The following is a 21,103-nucleotide window of genomic DNA, read 5'->3' as shown; positions in this document are numbered from 1 at the left end:
GTGGCGGTTATTGATTGTGTGTGTGTGTTCACGAGGGAATGTTGGGAATGCTGTAGCGGTTATTGATTGTGTGTGTGTTCATGAGGGAATGTTGGGAATGCTGTAGCGGTTATTGATTGTGTGTGTGTGTGTTCATGAGGGAATGTTGGGAATGCTGTAGCGGTTATTGATTGTGTGTGTGTTCATGAGGGAATGCTGGGAATGCTGTGGCAGTTATTGATTGTGTCTGTTCATGAGGTAATGTTGGGAATGCTGTGGCGGTTATTGATTGTGTGTGTGTTCATGAGGGAATGCTAGGAATGCTGTTGCAGTTATTGATTGTGTGTGTTCATGAGGGAATGCTGGGAATGCTGTGGCAGTTATTGATTGTGTGTGTTCATGAGGGAATGCTGGGAATAGTGTGGCAGTTATTGATTGTGTGTGTTCACGAGGGAATGCTGGAAATGCTGTGGAAGTTATTGATTGTGTGTGTGTGTTCACGAGGGAATGCTGGGAATAGTGTGGCAGTTATTGATTGTGTGTGTTCACGAGGGAATGCTGGGAATGCTGTGGCAGTTATTGATTGTGTGTGTGTCCATGAGGGAATGCTGGGAATAGTGTGGCAGTTATTGATTGTGTGTGTTCATGAGGGAATGCTGGGAATGCTGTGGCAGTTATTGATTGTGTGTGTGTTCACGAGGGAATGCTGGAAATGCTGTGGCAGTTATTTATTGTGTGTGTTCACGAGGGAATGTTGGAAATGCTGTGGCAGTTATTGATTGTGTGTGTTCACGAGGGAATGCTGGAAATGCTGTGGAAGTTATTGATTGTGTGTGTGTGTTCACGAGGGAATGCTGGGAATAGTGTGGCAGTTATTGATTGTGTGTGTTCACGAGGGAATGCTGGGAATGCTGTGGCAGTTATTGATTGTGTGTGTGTTCATGAGGGAATGCTGGGAATGCTGTGGCAGTTATTGATTGTGTGTGTTCACGAGGGAATGCTGGGAATGCTGTGGCAGTTATTGATTGTGTGTGTGTTTATGAGGGAATGTTGGGAATAGTGTGGCAGTTATTGATTGTGTGTGTGTTTATGAGAGAATGTTGGGAATAGTGTGGCAGTTATTGATTGTATGTGTGTGTTCATGAGGGAATGCTGGGAATGCAGTGGCGGTTATTGATTGTGTGTGTGTGTGTGTGTGTGCGTGTGTGTGTGTGTGTGTGTGTGTGTGTTCACGAGGGAATGCTGGGAATGCTGTGGCGGTTATTGATTGTGTGTGTGTTCATGAGGGAATGCTGGGAATGCTGTGGCAGTTATTGATTGTGTGTGTTCATGTGGGAATGCTGTGGCAGTTATTGATTGTGTGTGTGTGTGTTCATGATGGAATGCTGGGAATGCTGTGGCGGTTATTGATTGTGTGTGTGTTCATGAGGGAATGCTGGGAATGCTGTGGCAGTTATTGATTGTGTGTGTGTGTTCATGATGGAATGCTGGGAATGCTGTGGCAGTTATTGGTTGTGTGTGTTCACGAGGGTGATGGCTGATTTTGATGGCTGTTATGATTATATGTGTTCATGCAGGAATTGAAGGAGGACAATCAGGTTCTGCTGGAGACCAAAAGCATGCTGGAGGATCAGCTGGAGTCATTCAGAGCTCGATCTGATAAACATCATGAGCTGGAGAAGGAAAATCTGCAGCTTAAAAACAAGATCCACGACATGGAGAGGGTGAGAGAGCATATAGTGATCAAACGTATATTTAAACAGCACTGTAGAGTAGAGATCGACCAATGTTAATTTCTTTTTATGACTGATATGATTATTTGGAAGTTTATGTGTCCAATAAAGTATGCAGAACTGTTAATTGTTTTTTTCTGTTTTGACACCGTTATAACAACAGCATATATATATTTATACCGTTATAACATATATATATATATTCTAAACCGCCTTAATAAAAAAAGCATTGCTACTTTATTGCATTGCGTTTGGAAACAAAGATGAAGTTCTCAAGGTGAACGCATACCTTCAGTCTAGGGGTCAAACAACTAAAAATCAATTCAGGAATCTGGGTGTGTCTCTAGAGTCAGACCTTAGTTTCAGTAGTCATGTCAAAGCAATAAATAAATCAGCATACTATCACCTGAAAAATATTGCAAGAGTTAGATGCTTTGTTTCCAGTCAAGACTTAGAGAAACGTGTGCATGCTTTCATCACCAGCAGAGTGGATTATTGTAATGGACTTCTCACTGGCCTTCCCAAAAACACCATAAGACAGTTGCAGCTCATACAGAACGCTGAGCAGAACCAGAACACATGAACACATCACACCAGTCCTCAGCTCTTTACACTGGCTGCCAGTTACATTTAGGATTGATTTTAAAGTATTATTACTGGTATATAAATCACTCAATGGCCTAGGACCTCAATACATTGCAGATATGCTCAGTGAATATAAACCCAACAGATCACTCAGATCATTAGGATCACATCAGCTAGAAATACCAAGGGTTCACTTTAAGCTTGGCGAGTCTGCTTTAGCTACTATACTGGAACTGTTCCAGAAGAGATCAGATGTGCTCCTACAGTAGTCACATTCAAATCCAGACTCAAAACACTTCTGTTTAGCTGTGCATTTACTGAATGAGCACTGTGCCACTGTTCGTCCGACTGCTCGTACTGTATTTTATTTTTTTATTCAAAACTGTTTTAATTACTCGGATTTCTTTTATTTTAATTTCTTCTATGTAAAGCACTTTGAATTACCACTGTGTATGAAATGTGCTATATAAATAACCTTGCCTTGCCTTTAGTGAAGCTTAGTAATCAGTTACATCTTTCTATTTGTTGCAACAGCAGCAACACGATTAACAATAGGCAAAATAAATGTACAAAGTCTGTTTTCAAACGGAGAACATAAATAAATGACAGGACAGTCTACCAACTTTGCATAAATATAATGTTTTGTTTTAAACCCATGATGTGCAGTATGCTAGTCCTGATATATGATGGTGCTGTGTTCTAGGAGCGGGACATGGACCGGAAGCGCATGGAGGAGCTGATGGAGGAGAACCTGACGCTAGAGATGGCTCAGAAACAGAGCATGGACGAGTCTCTGCACCTGGGCTGGGAACTGGAGCAGCTCTCCAAGACCACACCTGAGCTGACTGAAGGTACAAACACACCTGAGCTGACTGAAGGTACAAACACACCTGAGCTGACTGAAGGTACAAACACACCTGAGCTGACTGAAGGTACAAACACACCTGAGCTGACTGAAGGTACAAACACACCTGAGCTGACTGAAGGTACAAACACACCTGAGCTGACTGAAGGTACAAACACACCTGAGCTGACTGAAGGTGCAAACACACCTGAGCTGACTGAAGGTACAAACACACCTGAGCTGACTGAAGGTACAACCACACCTGAGCTGACTGAAGGTACAACCACACCTGAGCTGACTGAAGGTGCAAACACACCTGAGCTGACTGAAGGTGCAAACACACCTGAGCTGACTGAAGGTACAAACACACCTGAGCTGACTGAAGGTGCAACCACACCTGAGCTGACTGAAGCTACAACCACACCTGAGCTGACTGAAGGTACAAACACACCTGAGCTGACTGAAGGTGCAACCACACCTGTACAAACACACCTGAGCTGACTGAAGGTACAACCACACCTGTACAAACACACCTGAGCTTACTGAAGGTACAACCACACCTGTACAAACACACCTGAGCTGACTGAAGGTACAACCACACCTGTACAAACACACCTGAGCTGACTGAAGGTACAACCACACCTGAGCTGACTGAAGGTACAACCACACCTGTACAAACACACTTGAGCTGACTGAAGGTACAACCACACCTGAGCTGACTGAAGGTACAACCACACCTGTACAAACACACCTGAGGTGACTGAAGGTACAACCACACCTGAGCTGACTGAAGGTACAACCACAACTGACTGAAGGCAAAAACACACCTAAGCTGACTGAAGGTGCAGCCACACCTGAGCTGACTGAAGGTACAACCACACCTGAGCTGACTGAAGGTACAAACACACCTGAGCTGACTGACGGTACAACCACACCTGTACAAACACACCTGAGCCCACAGATTGCTGTGTGATCAAGATGCTCTGTCAAGGTCAACTGACCCAAATTCGGAATGTTTTTCTGACTGATGAGATCTGAGAACAGAGGCTTGCTGCATGTGTCGTAGCTCTCAGAGGTGTGTGTGTCGTAGCTCTCAGAGGTGTGTGTGTCGTAGCTCTCAGAGGTGTGTGTGTCGTAGCTCTCAGAGGTGTGTGTGTCGTAGCTCTCAGAGGTGTGTGTGTCGTAGCTCTCAGAGGTGTGTGTCGTAGGTCTCAGAGGTGTGTGTGTCGTAGCTCTCAGAGGTGTGTGTGTCGTAGCTCTCAGAGGTGTGTGTCGTAGCTCTCAGAGGTGTGTGTGTCGTAGCTCTCAGAGGTGTGTGTGTCGTAGCTCTCAGAGGTGTGTGTGTCGTAGCTCTCAGAGGTGTGTGTCGTAGGTCTCAGAGGTGTGTGTGTCGTAGCTCTCAGAGGTGTGTGTGTCGTAGCTCTCAGAGGTGTGTGTGTCGTAGCTCTCAGAGGTGTGTGTGTCGTAGCTCTCAGAGGTGTGTGTCGTAGCTCTCAGAGGTGTGTGTCGTAGCTCTCAGAGGTGTGTGTCGTAGCTCTCAGAGGTGTGTGTCGTAGCTCTCAGAGGTGTGTGTGTCGTAGCTCTCAGAGGTGTGTGTGTCGTAGCTCTCAGAGGTGTGTGTCGTAGCTCTCAGAGGTGTGTGTCGTAGGTCTCAGAGGTGTGTGTGTCGTAGCTCTCAGAGGTGTGTGTGTCGTAGCTCTCAGAGGTGTGTGTCGTAGGTCTCAGAGGTGTGTGTGTCGTAGCTCTCAGAGGTGTGTGTCGTAGGTCTCAGAGGTGTGTGTCGTAGTTCTCAGAGGTGTGTGTCGTAGGTCTCAGAGGTGTGTGTGTCGTAGCTCTCAGAGGTGTGTGTCGTAGGTCTCAGAGGTGTGTGTCGTAGTTCTCAGAGGTGTGTGTCGTAGGTCTCAGAGGTGTGTGTGTCGTAGCTCTCAGAGGTGTGTGTCGTAGCTCTCAAAGGTGTGTGTCGTAGCTCTCAGAGGTGTGTGTGTCGTAGCTCTCAGAGGGGTGTGTGTGTCGTAGCTCTCAGAGGTGTGTGTGTCGTAGCTCTCAGAGGTGTGTGTGTCGTAGCTCTCAGAGGTGTGTGTGTGTCGTAGCTCTCAGAGGTGTGTGTGTCGTAGTTCTCAGAGGTGTGTGTCGTAGCTCTCAGAGGTGTGTGTGTCGTAGCTCTCAGAGGTGTGTGTGTCGTAGCTCTCAGAGGTGTGTGTCGTAGCTCTCAGAGGTGTGTGTGTCGTAGCTCTCAGAGGTGTGTGTGTCGTAGCTCTCAGAGGTGTGTGTGTCGTAGCTCTCAGAGGTGTGTGTCGTAGGTCTCAGAGGTGTGTGTGTCGTAGCTCTCAGAGGTGTGTGTGTCGTAGCTCTCAGAGGTGTGTGTGTCGTAGCTCTCAGAGGTGTGTGTGTCGTAGCTCTCAGAGGTGTGTGTCGCAGCTCTCAGAGGTGTGTGTGTCGTAGCTCTCAGAGGTGTGTGTGTCGTAGCTCTCAGAGGTGTGTGTGTCGTAGCTCTCAGAGGTGTGTGTGTCGTAGTTCTCAGAGGTGTGTGTCGTAGCTCTCAAAGGTGTGTGTCGTAGCTCTCAGAGGTGTGTGTGTCGTAGCTCTCAGAGGTGTGTGTGTCGTAGCTCTCAGAGGTGTGTGTGTCGTAGCTCTCAGAGGGGTGTGTGTGTCGTAGCTCTCAGAGGTGTGTGTGTCGTAGCTCTCAGAGGTGTGTGTGTCGTAGCTCTCAGAGGTGTGTGTGTCGTAGCTCTCAGAGGTGTGTGTGTTGTAGCTCTCAGAGGTGTGTGTGTCGTAGCTCTCAGAGGTGTGTGTGTCGTAGCTCTCAGAGGTGTGTGTGTTGTCGCTCTCAGAGGTGTGTGTCGTAGTTCTCAGAGGTGTGTGTGTCGTAGCTCTCAGAGGTGTGTGTGTCGTAGCTCTCAGAGGTGTGTGTGTTGTCGCTCTCAGAGGTGTGTGTCGTAGCTCTCAGAGGTGTGTGTCGTAGTTCTCAGAGGTGTGTGTCGTAGTTCTCAGAGGTGTGTGTGTTGTCGCTCTCAGAGGTGTGTGTCGTAGCTCTCAGAGGTGTGTGTGTCGTAGCTCTCAGAGGTGTGTGTGTCGTAGTTCTCAGAGGTGTGTGTGTTGTCGCTCTCAGAGGTGTGTGTGTCGTAGCTCTCAGAGGTGTGTGTGTCGTAGTTCTCAGAGGTGTGTGTGTCGTAGCTCTCAGAGGTGTGTGTGTCGTAGCTCTCAGAGGTGTGTGTGTCGTAGTTCTCAGAGGTGTGTGTGTTGTCGCTCTCAGAGGTGTGTGTGTTGTCGCTCTCAGAGGTGTGTGTGTCGTAGCTCTCAGAGGTGTGTGTGTCGTAGCTCTCAGAGGTGTGTGTGTCGTAGCTCTCAGAGGTGTGTGTGTCGTAGTTCTCAGAGGTGTGTGTGTTGTCGCTCTCAGAGGTGTGTGTGTTGTCGCTCTCAGAGGTGTGTGTCGTAGCTCTCAGAGGTGTGTGTCGTAGTTCTCAGAGGTGTGTGTGTCGTAGTTCTCAGAGGTGTGTGTGTCATAGCTCTCAGAGGTGTGTGTGTTGTCGCTCTCAGAGGTGTGTGTCGTAGCTCTCAGAGGTGTGTGTCGTAGTTCTCAGAGGTGTGTGTGTCGTAGTTCTCAGAGGTGTGTGTGTCGTAGCTCTCAGAGGTGTGTGTGTCGTAGTTCTCAGAGGTGTGTGTCGTAACTCTCAGGCGTGTGTTGTCGCTCTCAGAGGTGTGTGTCGTAGTTCTCAGAGGTGTGTGTGTCGTAGTTCTCAGAGGTGTGTGTTTCGTAGCTCTCAGATGTGTGTGTGTCGTAGTTCTCAGAGGTGTGTGTCGTAGCTTTCAGAGGTGTGTGTGTCGTAGCTCTCAGAGGTGTGTGTTGTACCTCTCAGATGTGTGTGTGTCGTAGTTCTCAGAGGTGTGTGTCGTAGCTCTCAGAGGTGTGTGTCGTAGCTCTCAGAGGTGTGTCTGTTGGTAACTCTCAGAGGTGTGTGTGTTGGTAACTCTCAGAGGTGTGTGTGTCGTAGCTCTCAGAGGTGTGTGTGTCGTAACTCTCAGAGGTGTGTGTTGGTAACTCCAAGAGGTGTGTGTGTGTGTGTGTTGGTAACTCTCAGAGGTGTGTGTGTGTGTTGGTAACTCTCAGAGGTGTGTGTGTTGATAACTCTCAGAGGTGTGTGTGTGTGTCGTAACTCTCAGAGGTATGTGTTGGTAACTCCCAGAGGTGTGTGTGTGTGTGTGTTGGTAACTCTCAGAGGTGTGTGTGTTGATAACTCTCAGAGGTGTGTGTGTGTCGTAACTCTCAGAGGTGTGTGTTGGTAACTCCCAGAGGTGTGTGTGTGTGTGTGTTGGTAACTCCCAGAGGTGTGTGTGTGTGTGTGTTGATAACTCTCAGAGGTGTGTGTTGGTAACTCCCAGAGGTGTGTGTGTGTGTGTGTTGATAACTCTCAGAGGTGTGTGTGTGTTGGTAACTCTCAGAGGTGTGTGTGTGTTGGTAACTCTCAGAGGTGTGTGTGTGTTGGTAACTCTCAGAGGTGTGTGTGTGTTGGTAACTCTCAGAGGTGTGTGTGTGTGTGTGTGTTGGTAACTCCCAGAGGTGTGTGTGTGTTGGTAACTCCCCGAGGTGTGTGTGTGTGTTGGTAACTCCCAGAGGTGTGTGTGTTGGTAACTCTCAGAGGTGTGTGTGTTGGTAACTCTCAGAGGTGTGTGTGTGTGTTGGTAACTCTCAGAGGTGTGTGTGTGTGTTGGTAACTCTCAGAGGTGTGTGTGTGTTGGTAACTCTCAGAGGTGTGTGTGTGTGTTGGTAACTCCCAGAGGTGTGTGTGTTGGTAACTCCCAGAGGTGTGTGTGTTGGTAACTCTCAGAGGTGTGTGTGTGTGTTGGTAACTCCCAGAGGTGTGTGTGTTGGTAACTCTCAGAGGTGTGTGTGTTGGTAACTCTCAGAGGTGTGTGTGTGTGTTGGTAACTCTCAGAGGTGTGTGTGTGTGTTGGTAACTCCCAGAGGTGTGTGTGTTGGTAACTCCCAGAGGTGTGTGTGTTGGTAACTCCCAGAGGTGTGTGTGTTGGTAACTCTCAGAGGTGTGTGTGTGTGTTGGTAACTCCCAGAGGTGTGTGTGTTGGTAACTCTCAGAGGTGTGTGTGTTGGTAACTCTCAGAGGTGTGTGTGTGTGTTGGTAACTCTCAGAGGTGTGTGTGTGTGTTGGTAACTCCCAGAGGTGTGTGTGTGTGTTGGTAACTCCCAGAGGTGTGTGTGTTGGTAACTCTCAGAGGTGTGTGTGTGTGTTGGTAACTCCCAGAGGTGTGTGTGTTGGTAACTCTCAGAGGTGTGTGTGTTGGTAACTCTCAGAGGTGTGTGTGTGTGTTGGTAACTCTCAGAGGTGTGTGTGTGTGTTGGTAACTCTCAGAGGTGTGTGTGTGTTGGTAACTCTCAGAGGTGTGTGTGTGTGTTGGTAACTCTCAGAGGTGTGTGTGTGTGTTGGTAACTCTCAGAGGTGTGTGTGTGTGTTGGTAACTCCCAGAGGTGTGTGTGTGTGTTGGTAACTCCCAGAGGTGTGTGTGTGTGTGTGTGTTGGTAACTCCCAGAGGTGTGTGCAGGGTCCGAAATTAGCACCCGCCAAGCGCCAAATGCGGGTAGATTTTCCGTTTGGCGAGTAAATCTCAAAAGGCTATCCGCCACACTGGCGGGTGGATGTTCCAGACATCCAAAGTCTTGCGGAAGTTTCGGGAGTCTCCCGCATATTGATAGCGGCTGCCTGATGCCCACAAATTAGTTCAAATCTCCAGGAATCTAGAGCGAGCGAGAAAGAAAGAGCGCGCTCATACTGTGCTCCAAACCGTGTAGCGCGCGCACTGCAGAGAGCGAGAGACCTTGTGTGTGTGTGTGTGCCTCAAGAAGCGTGTGTGAACCTTCTCCACACCCAAAATAGACCAACACTAAATATATTATTTTAACTTAAAGAATTAACAAATTAAGATGACAAAAAGAAAACACTGAATCAGTTTGAAGCTTTGAAAAAACCGCTTTTTTTAATCAGACTACGTTTTTTCGTCAAATAAAAATAGCAGGCCTACCTCAATACACAGCTTGTCTAGTTTTTACTTAAAAAAGTAATATGTCTACATGATGTGGGGTGAGTCTGGGTCGCCGATGGCACAGATGTCCCGGCAATACAGAGATGACGTCTCGCTAGAGTGGCCAATTTCGGAAAGCGCCTTTCATTTGCTTGTGGATGTTTGCTTCGCCAGTGATATTGCATTGTACTTGCACTAGGCCTACTGCTATTATAATACCACGTAGCATATTTTGCAAGTAACTTCGTCGCCCTTTCTGTCAAAATGGTCCCACACAGTAGCTACTTCTTTTCGCTTGCCTTGCTTCATTGTGCTTGCTCAGCGAAATATGTCTTTAGGCGCGTGTGGTTGCGCGTGTCGACGCACCCCATGATTTAACAAATACAGGGTATATATACTGTTTTTTTTACCATGCAGCAAACAAACAAAAAAGCTAAATGTGTGTGTGTGTGTGTGTGTGTGTGTATATATATAATTTTAAAACATAATTTTATGTTTACTTTCGGTAAAGTATCTGATAGTTTTACAAAACCTTCAAATGTACTGTTATGAGCACTAGTTCCATGCTCACATCTTCCATATCTTATACCATGCTCACATCTTCCATATCTTATATTTGTTGCTCTGATTTGACTTCTATGTACTCTTATTCATTCAACATAATACTTATCTCAATTAAATGTACTGAAATGAATGTATATGTGACACAAAAAGGCTGTTTATTATTTTGGCCGGTAAAAAATATGCTTGGCTGGTGGATTTTTTCATCTACCAGTCCCCGTGGCAGGTGAGCCAAAAAGTTAATTTCGGACCCTGGGTGTGTGTGTTGGTAACTCTCAGAGGTGTGTGTGTTGGTAACTCTCAGAGGTGTGTGTGTGTTGGTAACTCTCAGAGGTGTGTGTGTGTTGGTAACTCTCAGAGGTGTGTGTGTGTGTTGGTAACTCTCAGAGGTGTGTGTGTGTTGGTAACTCTCAGAGGTGTGTGTGTGTTGGTAACTCTCAAAGGTGTGTGTGTGTGTGTGTTGGTAACTCTCAGAGGTGTGTGTGTGTTGGTAACTCTCAGAGGTGTGTGTGTGTTGGTAACTCTCAGAGGTGTGTGTGTGTTGGTAACTCTCAGAGGTGTGTGTGTGTGTGTGTGTGTGTGTGTTGGTAACTCTCAGAGGTGTGTGTGTGTGTTGGTAACTCTCAGAGGTGTGTGTGTGTTGGTAACTCTCAGAGGTGTGTGTGTGTTGGTAACTCTCAGAGGTGTGTGTGTGTGTGTGTGTGTGTTGGTAACTCTCAGAGGTGTGTGTGTGTGTTTGTTGGTAACTCTCAGAGGTGTGTGTGTGTTGGTAACTCTCAGAGGTGTGTGTGTGTTGGTAACTCTCAGAGGTGTGTGTGTGTGTGTGTTGGTAACTCTCAGAGGTGTGTGTGTGTGTTTGTTGGTAAGTTTCAGAGGTGTGTGTGTGTGTGTTGGTAACTCTCAGAGGTGTGTGTGTGTGTGTGTGTGTGTGTGTGTGTGTGTGTGTGTTGGTAACTCTCAGAGGTGTGTGTGTGTTGGTAACTCTCAGAGGTGTGTGTGTGTGTGTGTGTTGGTAACTCTCAGAGGTGTGTGTGTGTGTGTTGGTAACTCTCAGAGGTGTGTGTGTGTGTGTGTGTGTGTGTGTGTGTGTGTGTGTGTGTGTGTGTGTGTGTGTGTGTGTGTGTGTGTGTGTTGGTATCTCTCAGAGGTGTGTGTGTGTGTGTGTGTGTGTGTGTGTGTGTGTGTGTGTGTGTGTGTGTGGGTGTGTGTGTGTGTGTGGGTGTGTGTGTGTGTGTGTTGGTAACTCTCAGAGGTGTGTGTGTGTTGGTAACTCCCAGAGGTGTGTGTGTGTGTTGGTAACTCTCAGAGGTGTGTGTGTGTTGGTAACTCTCAGAGGTGTGTGTGTGTGTGTTGGTAACTCTCAGAGGTGTGTGTGTTGGTAACTCTGAGGTGTGTATGTGTTGGTAACTCTCAGAGGTGTGTGTGTTGGTAACTCTCAGAGGTGTGTGTGTGTGTGTGTTGGTAACTCTCAGAGCTGTGTGTGTGTGTTGGTAACTCTCAGAGGTGTGTGTGTGTGTTGATAACTCTCAGAGGTGTGTGTGTGTTGGTAACTCTCAGAGCTGTGTGTGTGTTGGTAACTCTGAGGTGTGTGTGTGTTGGTAACTCCCAGAGGTGTGTGTGTTGGCAGTGCCGCAGAAGTCTCTGGGTCACGAGGTGAACGACCTGACGTCCAGTCAGCTGCTGAAGCTGGAGAAGGAGAATCAGATGCTGCAGAAGAGCGTTGAGGAGCTGAAGGCGTCGAGCGAGAGCAGCACACGCCTACGCCTGGAGAAAGACAAGCACACACTCATCCAACAGGTCAGAGGTCACAGCAGCACACGCCTACGCCTGGAGAAACATTAACACATACTCAGCCAGCAGGTCAAAGTGAAACTAACCTCGAGTTATCATCCAAAGGTGACGAATTTGTTGTTTAGAAAAAAGGTAGCATGAATTCAGTTATACTCATTTGAACCGCGTCACTCAGACCATTTATCCGCTCGGCTCAAAGTTCAAGCAGCCCGAGCTCACCAGAGCAGACGTGTTTACTCGCTGAACGATCAGTCACATGACCACTGAACGATCGGTCACATGACCACTGAATGATCGGTCACATGACCACTGAACGATCGGTCACATGACCACTGAACGATCGGCCACATGACCACTGAACGATCGGTCACATGACCACTGAACGATCGGCCACATGACCACTGAACGATCGGTCACATGACCACTGACCGATCGGTCACATGACCACTGAACGATCGGACACATGACCACTGAACGATCGGTCACATGACCACTGAACGATCGGTCACATGACCACTGATCGATCGGACACATGACCACTGAACGATTTAAACTAGTTTAAAGCCAGATGAAACAGTGCTGACAAACACTGCAATGATACAGTCAGAAGGCTTTTCAATCTTCAAATCACCATCATTTACCATGGATTTACTGTAGTAACACTAAATGTATTAAAGGAGTAGCCTAATGGAATTCCATTACAGTATTTTTTGTGATTTTACATTTATACTAAATGTAATTAGGCTACTGTTCCCGTTCGAGGCCCATCCTGGCCACGGTGACCAGGGTAAAGCTAGGCCAGGCCATCACTGTAAAACATTTTAAAAAAAGAGAAAGTTAGGGCTCATGGCAGCAGCAGGTTACGCACAGAGGTCTTCGTGAAGAAACCTTGGTTCCAGTCCCAAGGTCCCGCCTCCCTCACGGCTGGGGTCATGGACGGCCGCTTTACGAGACGTCTGTGGCAGGACATCATTCCCCCTGGCACATTCATTGCCTGGAAATGCTGGCGGTTTTTCGAGCTCTGAGGAGTTTCCAAACCATAGATAAATTTGACCATGGTATTGAGGTGCAATAGGCATGGTTTTAACTGTGGTTATCATGGCCAAACTGTATGATACTATGGAAACCAATGGTTAATTTTAATTAACTGACTCAAACAGTCAGAATATTTAAATTTTACCATATAAAAATTAGGTTATTTTTTTACAGATGTTACTGTTTTGTTAATAAACTAAAATTTACATCTGTATCCTAACTCAAGTTACTACTACTGTTAACTTGCTGTCGAATGTGCATTTCTAAGACACGAAAAAGTCATGCGACACAAACCTGTTTGATGATTTTAAAGGATATCAGCCATTAGCATATGTAGAAACTAACAAATTAAATATCTTAACAGAAAAATTTATTTATTTTAGAAGAATAACCATAAAAGTGTAAAGAATGCAAAAACGTGAATTGTTTGTCATGTTTTCACAATAAACATTAGTTTAAAACCACAATTAACAGTTAGTCTTTCACTTAGAAGCAAAAATCTGCCTTTAAACTCAAAGGAAATAAAGATTTGACATTTATTGTGATAATTATCGATATCAATTTCGAGTGATATCAAAAATTCCACATTGCCCAGCCCTACCACAGTAATACTTCCTAAGATCTGTTTGAATTCATAAGGTTAATTTTAAGTTCATTTAATCCATGAGGATTTATTAAAAGTGTCTGTATATAATAAAAAAATAAGTGCGATCAGTGAAATGTAATTACAGAATAAGACCAGGAGTAGTAAGAAGAGTCATGTTGGCTTCAGAGGTGAAACCCCGTTCACACCATAAATGATAATAACTATAATGATAACTATATTAGCGTCCACAACAGCAGACAATATCATTCTGTTTATTATAAGCGCTGCAAGTTTGTCGTCTGCCGCTTTCAATGCTCGAGCTCTTTAAAGCAGGATGGATTCTGATTGGCTGTCAATGTTTTTATCCTTCATCGGCTGGCAAAGAGTGATTGCAGTGATATTGTTCCCCTGTGCCGAAGTGCTGTGGACTTACATTTAGAACGATTTTTAAAACTAGGCCTTTATCATCAGGGCCTGAATTTCGTTTTGGAAAATAGGGGGGAAATCCCCCTTTAGGTGATTCTTATGGGGGGGATTTTTTAATTTGAGGAGGAGTTTTTTTTAGACCATTTTTAAAAAATACATTTAGCTTAATGTTTGCTCGCTCATTGTATTTGTGTTTTTACAATGGGGTCATTTTTTTAGTTTACACAACAAAAGGAAGATTTATTTCAATCTTTGAATTAAATTGAGAAAAGTAGCACAAATAGATACATGAAATAAAGAGAAAAGTTTAGGTCTAACACTAGTATTCAGAAATGCTACAGAAACTGAAAAAAATAATCAAATATAAAATAACATGGAATAGTCTTTTAGTCCTGTATAATTTGAATACATAGGCTATTAATCCTGATTCCTTACAATTATTGCTATCATTTGTTGTTTTATGTACAATAATGACAGACACATTTTAGGCTACTCTCACTTTAAGAGCTAGTGCACGGATCCATTAAGCGTTCACATGTTGCGTGTAAAGCGCAGTCCGCGCCACTTTCTCTTTTAAAAAGGGCTCCCTGTTGCTAAGCAATCATGAGCCATGATCTCCATGAAGACGAAGACGTTTCAGCAAAGGATGAGCGCGCAAAAGACGTAACGTGAACGGCCCATACTGTTACTGTTTTCATTATAGCGTCCCATGCATTTTCTTTTTGTATTATTTTTATTTAAGACATAACCGATTGTGTTTGAGAGGATACTCCCCAAGACCGAAATTTAGACAATGTTGTGTGCTTTTGACCGTTAAAGCGCTATAATACTCACGAGCTGTTTGTTATGCGGTTTAAAATCGCTTGAATGTTTAAATGGGTAAGACTTAAAAAGACGTACAAATTATGAACCTTAGTGACGATGCAATGGCCCGATTGTGCAAGTGACATTTCCATCAAATGGCCCAACTCCTGAAACGCGAGTCTAGAGTCGCCGACTGCAGCCGCGCGATTGGCTCGCCTTGTGCAACCCATTTTGAGAGACAGAGAAGACGTGGCATTGGCAGAATCACTCACGCTGTTTGTGAAATTGCGTCTCGCAGAAAATTTTAAAATGACTGATTTGATCTTATAATCTGTAAGGTTAGATTTACTCATACAACCTAGACCTACATGCTAGATTGAATGAATGTTTGCGGGAATTTCCCGCATTATAAACGCAAGACCTGCGGGAATGATTAAAATGATGCGCAATACCCGCAATCCCGCACCGAAATTCGAGCCCTGATCATTATCGTCAGTAGTAGATTCTGTTACTCACACAAAGAGAAGAGAAGTTTGTACAGAATGGGTTAAAATGTAAACGGACAGCACGCACATTATTCATCAGTGAATAATCCCAGTTTAAATCTGATTTGGGTTTAGTTAAGCTGCTTTCAGAGGATTAACCGCTCATATGAGTTTGATTGCTCATTATGAGCGAGTGTGTGTCCATATGTCAGAGTGCTCGTGCTCAGTGTGATGAGTGTGTGTGTGTGTGTGTGTGTGTGTGTGTGTGTGTGCACAGCTGGAGCAGCTGCAGACGGAGCTGACCGCAGACAGAGAGAGTTTGCGCAGTGCTGAGAGTCTGAGCTCAGATCTGCTGAAAGAGAAAGCTCAGCTGGAGAAAACACTGGAAACACTCCAGGAGAACTCCGAAAGACAGGTAAACTTCACTCACAACGATCCCGACACACGTTATACAACTCCGACAGACAGGTAAACTTCACTCTCAACGATCCCGACACACGTTATACAACTCCGACAGACAGGTAAACTTCACTCTCAACGATCCCGACACACGTTATACAACTCCGACAGACAGGTAAACTTCACTCTCAACGATCCCGACACACGTTATACAACTCCGACAGACAGGTAAACTTCACTCTCAACAAACCCGACACACGTTATACAACTCCGACAGACAGGTAAACTTCACTCTCAACGATCCCGACACACGTTATACAACTCCGACAGACAGGTAAACTTCACTCTCAACGATCCCGACACACGTTATACAACTCCGACAGACAGGTAAACTTCACTCTCAACGATCCCAACACACGTTATACAACTCCGACAGACAGGTAAACTTCACTCTCAACGATCCCGACACACGTTATACAACTCCGACAGACAGGTAAACTTCACTCTCAACGATCCCGACACACGTTATACAACTCCGACAGACAGGTAAACTTCACTCTCAACGATCCCGACACACGTTATACAACTCCGACAGACAGGTAAACTTCACTCTCAACGATCCCGACACACGTTATACAACTCCGACAGACAGGTAAACTTCACTCTCAACGATCCCGACACACGTTATACAACTCCGACAGACAGGTAAACTTCACTCTCAACGATCCCGACACACGTTATACAACTCCGACAGACAGGTAAACTTCACTCTCAACGATCCCGACACACGTTATACAACTCCGACATACAGGTAAACTTCACTCTCAACGATCCCAACACACGTTATACAACTCCGACAGACAGGTAAACTTCACTCTCAACGATCCCGACACACGTTATACAACTCCGACAGACAGGTAAACTTCACTCTCAACGATCCCGACACACGTTATACAACTCCGACATACAGGTAAACTTCACTCTCAACGATCCCAACACACGTTATACAACTCCGACATACAGGTAAACTTCACTCTCAACAAACCCGACACACGTTATACAACTCCGACAGACAGGTAAACTTCACTCTCAACGATCCCGACACACGTTATACAACTCCGACAGACAGGTAAACTTCACTCTCAACGATCCCGACACACGTTATACAACTCCGACAGACAGGTAAACTTCACTCTCAACGATCCCAACACACGTTATACAACTCCGACAGACAGGTAAACTTCACTCTCAACGATCCCGACACACGTTATACAACTCCGACAGACAGGTAAACTTCACTCTCAACGATCCCGACACACGTTATACAACTCCGACAGACAGGTAAACTTCACTCTCAACAAACCCAACACACGTTATACAACTCCGACAGACAGGTAAACTTCACTCTCAACGATCCCGACACACGTTATACAACTCCGACAGACAGGTAAACTTCACTCACAACGATCCCGACACACGTTATACAACTCCGACATACAGGTAAACTTCACTCTCAACGATCCCGACACACGTTATACAACTCCGACATACAGGTAAACTTCACTCTCAACAAACCCGACACACGTTATACAACTCCGACAGACAGGTAAACTTCACTCTCAACGATCCCGACACACGTTATACAACTCCGACAGACAGGTAAACTTCACTCTCAACGATCCCGACACACGTTATACAACTCCGACAGACAGGTAAACTTCACTCTCAACGATCCCGACACACGTTATACAACTCCGACAGACAGGTAAACTTCACTCTCAACGATCCCGACACACGTTATACAACTCCGACAGACAGGTAAACTTCACTCTCAACGATCCCGACACACGTTATACAACTCCGACAGACAGGTAAACTTCACTCTCAACAAACCCAACACACGTTATACAACTCCGACAGACAGGTAAACTTCACTCTAAACGATCCCGACACACGTTATACAACTCCGACAGACAGGTAAACTTCACTCTCAACGATCCCGACACACGTTATACAACTCCGACAGACAGGTAAACTTCACTCTCAACGATCCCGACACACGTTATACAACTCCGACAGACAGGTAAACTTCACTCACAACGATCCCGACACACGTTATACAACTCCGACATACAGGTAAACTTCACTCTCAACGATCCCGACACACGTTATACAACTCCGACATACAGGTAAACTTCACTCTCAACAAACCCGACACACGTTATACAACTCCGACAGACAGGTAAACTTCACTCTCAACGATCCCGACACACGTTATACAACTCCGACAGACAGGTAAACTTCACTCTCAACGATCCCGACACACGTTATACAACTCCGACAGACAGGTAAACTTCACTCTCAACGATCCCGACACACGTTATACAACTCCGACAGACAGGTAAACTTCACTCTCAACGATCCCGACACACGTTATACAACTCCGACAGACAGGTAAACTTCACTCTCAACAAACCCGACACACGTTATACAACTCCGACATACAGGTAAACTTCACTCTCAACGATCCCGACACACGTTATACAACTCCGACAGACAGGTAAACTTCACTCTCAACAAACCCGACACACGTTATACAACTCCGACAGACAGGTAAACTTCACTCTCAACGATCCCGACACACGTTATACAACTCCGACAGACAGGTAAACTTCACTCTCAACGATCCCGACACACGTTATACAACTCCGACAGACAGGTAAACTTCACTCTCAACGATCCCAACACACGTTACACAACTCCGACAGACAGGTAAACTTCACTCTCAACGATCCCGACACACGTTATACAACTCCGACATACAGGTAAACTTCACTCTCAACGATCCCGACACACGTTATACAACTCCGACAGACAGGTAAACTTCACTCTCAACGATCCCGACACACGTTATACAACTCCGACAGACAGGTAAACTTCACTCTCAACAAACCCAACACACGTTATACAACTCCGACAGACAGGTAAACTTCACTCTCAACGATCCCGACACACGTTATACAACTCCGACAGACAGGTAAACTTCACTCACAACGATCCCGACACACGTTATACAACTCCGACAGACAGGTAAACTTCACTCTCAACGATCCCGACACACGTTATACAACTCCGACAGACAGGTAAACTTCACTCTCAACGATCCCAACACACGTTATACAACTCCGACATACAGGTAAACTTCACTCTCAACGATCCCGACACACGTTATACAACTCCGACAGACAGGTAAACTTCACTCACAACGATCCCGACACACGTTATACAACTCCGACAGACAGGTAAACTTCACTCACAACGATCCCGACACACGTTATACAACTCCGACATACAGGTAAACTTCACTCTCAACGATCCCGACACACGTTATACAACTCCGACATACAGGTAAACTTCACTCTCAACGAACCCGACACACGTTATACAACTCCGACAGACAGGTAAACTTCACTCTCAACGATCCCAACACACGTTATACAACTCCGACAGACAGGTAAACTTCACTCTCAACGATCCCGACACACGTTATACAACTCCGACAGACAGGTAAACTTCACTCTCAACGATCCCGACACACGTTATACAACTCCGACAGACAGGTAAACTTCACTCACAACGATCCCGACACACGTTATACAACTCCGACAGACAGGTAAACTTCACTCACAACGATCCCGACACACGTTATACAACTCCGACATACAGGTAAACTTCACTCTCAACGATCCCGACACACGTTATACAACTCCGACATACAGGTAAACTTCACTCTCAACGAACCCGACACACGTTATACAACTCCGACAGACAGGTAAACTTCACTCTCAACGATCCCAACACACGTTATACAACTCCGACAGACAGGTAAACTTCACTCTCAATGATCCCGACACACGTTATACAACTCCGACAGACAGGTAAACTTCACTCTAAACGATCCCAACACACGTTATACAACTCCGACAGACAGGTAAACTTCACTCTCAACGATCCCGACACACGTTATACAACTCCGACAGACAGGTAAACTTCACTCTCAACGATCCCGACACACGTTATACAACTCCGACAGACAGGTAAACTTCACTCTCAACAAACCCAACACACGTTATACAACTCCGACAGACAGGTAAACTTCACTCTCAACGATCCCGACACACGTTATACAACTCCGACAGACAGGTAAACTTCACTCACAACGATCCCGACACACGTTATACAACTCCGACAGACAGGTAAACTTCACTCTCAACGATCCCGACACACGTTATACAACTCCGACAGACAGGTAAACTTCACTCTCAACGATCCCGACACACGTTATACAACTCCGACAGACAGGTAAACTTCACTCTCAACGATCCCGACACACGTTATACAACTCCGACAGACAGGTAAACTTCACTCTCAACGATCCCGACACACGTTATACAACTCCGACAGACAGGTAAACTTCACCCTCAACGATCCCGACACACGTTATACAACTCCGACAGACAGGTAAACTTCACTCTCAACGATCCCGACACACGTTATACAACTCCGACAGACAGGTAAACTTCACTCTCAACGATCCCGACACACGTTATACAACTCCGACAGACAGGTAAACTTCACTCTCAACAAACCCAACACACGTTATACAACTCCGACAGACAGGTAAACTTCACTCTAAACGATCCCGACACACGTTATACAACTCCGACAGACAGGTAAACTTCACTCTCAACGATCCCGACACACGTTATACAACTCCGACAGACAGGTAAACTTCACTCTCAACGATCCCGACACACGTTATACAACTCCGACAGACAGGTAAACTTCACTCACAACGATCCCGACACACGTTATACAACTCCGACATACAGGTAAACTTCACTCTCAACGATCCCGACACACGTTATACAACTCCGACAGACAGGTAAACTTCACTCTAAACGATCCCGACACACGTTATACAACTCCGACAGACAGGTAAACTTCACTCACAACGATCCCAACACACGTTATACAACTCCGACAGACAGGTAAACTTCACTCACAACGATCCCGACACACGTTATACAACTCCGACAGACAGGTAAACTTCACTCTCAACTATCCCGACACACGTTATACAACTCCGACAGACAGGTAACCTTCACTCTCAACGATCCCGACACACGTTATACAACTCCGACAGACAGGTAAACTTCACTCTCAACGATCCCGACACACGTTATACAACTCCGACAGACAGGTAACCTTCACTCTCAACGATCCCGACACACGTTATACAACTCCGACAGACAGGTAAACTTCACTCTCAACGATCCCGACACACGTTATACAACTCCGACAGACAGGTAAACTTCACTCTCAACGATCCCAACACACGTTATACAACTCCGACAGACAGGTAAACTTCACTCTCAACGATCCCGACACACGTTATACAACTCCGACAGACAGGTAAACTTCACTCTCAACTATCCCGACACACGTTATACAACTCCGACAGACAGGTAACCTTCACTCTCAACGATCCCGACACACGTTATACAACTCCGACAGACAGGTAAACTTCACTCTCAACGATCCCGACACACGTTATACAACTCCGACAGACAGGTAACCTTCACTCTCAACGATCCCGACACACGTTATACAACTCCGACAGACAGGTAACCTTCACTCTCAACGATCCCAACACACGTTACACAACTCCGACAGACAGGTAAACTTCACTCTCAACGATCCCGACACACGTTATACAACTCCGACAGACAGGTAAACTTCACTCTCAACGATCCCGACACACGTTATACAACTCCGACAG

General features: G+C 45.8%; 1 protein-coding gene across 7 annotated transcripts in view; it reads left to right on the top strand.

Annotated features, from left to right (window-relative positions):
• ccdc88ab (coiled-coil domain containing 88Ab) overlaps positions 1-21,103 on the top strand; it is a 134,352-nt gene that overhangs the window by 46,548 nt on the left and 66,701 nt on the right. For all 7 annotated transcript variants that reach the window (XM_077237555.1, XM_077237553.1, XM_077237552.1 and 4 more), the window contains exons 11-14: positions 1,557-1,703; positions 3,001-3,148; positions 11,363-11,532; positions 15,140-15,277. In XM_077237555.1, the coding sequence (XP_077093670.1) occupies positions 1,557-1,703; positions 3,001-3,148; positions 11,363-11,532; positions 15,140-15,277 (603 nt within the window). The remainder of the gene's footprint in view (positions 1-1,556; positions 1,704-3,000; positions 3,149-11,362; positions 11,533-15,139; positions 15,278-21,103) is intronic.

Source organism: Siphateles boraxobius, unplaced genomic scaffold, assembly GCF_051911475.1.
Source record: "Siphateles boraxobius isolate OS27281-9 unplaced genomic scaffold, OSU_SipBor_1 204, whole genome shotgun sequence".
Lineage (NCBI taxonomy): Eukaryota > Metazoa > Chordata > Actinopteri > Cypriniformes > Leuciscidae > Siphateles > Siphateles boraxobius.
Note: the sequence above shows the minus strand (reverse complement) of the source record. Positions and strands in the feature narration are given on the sequence as shown.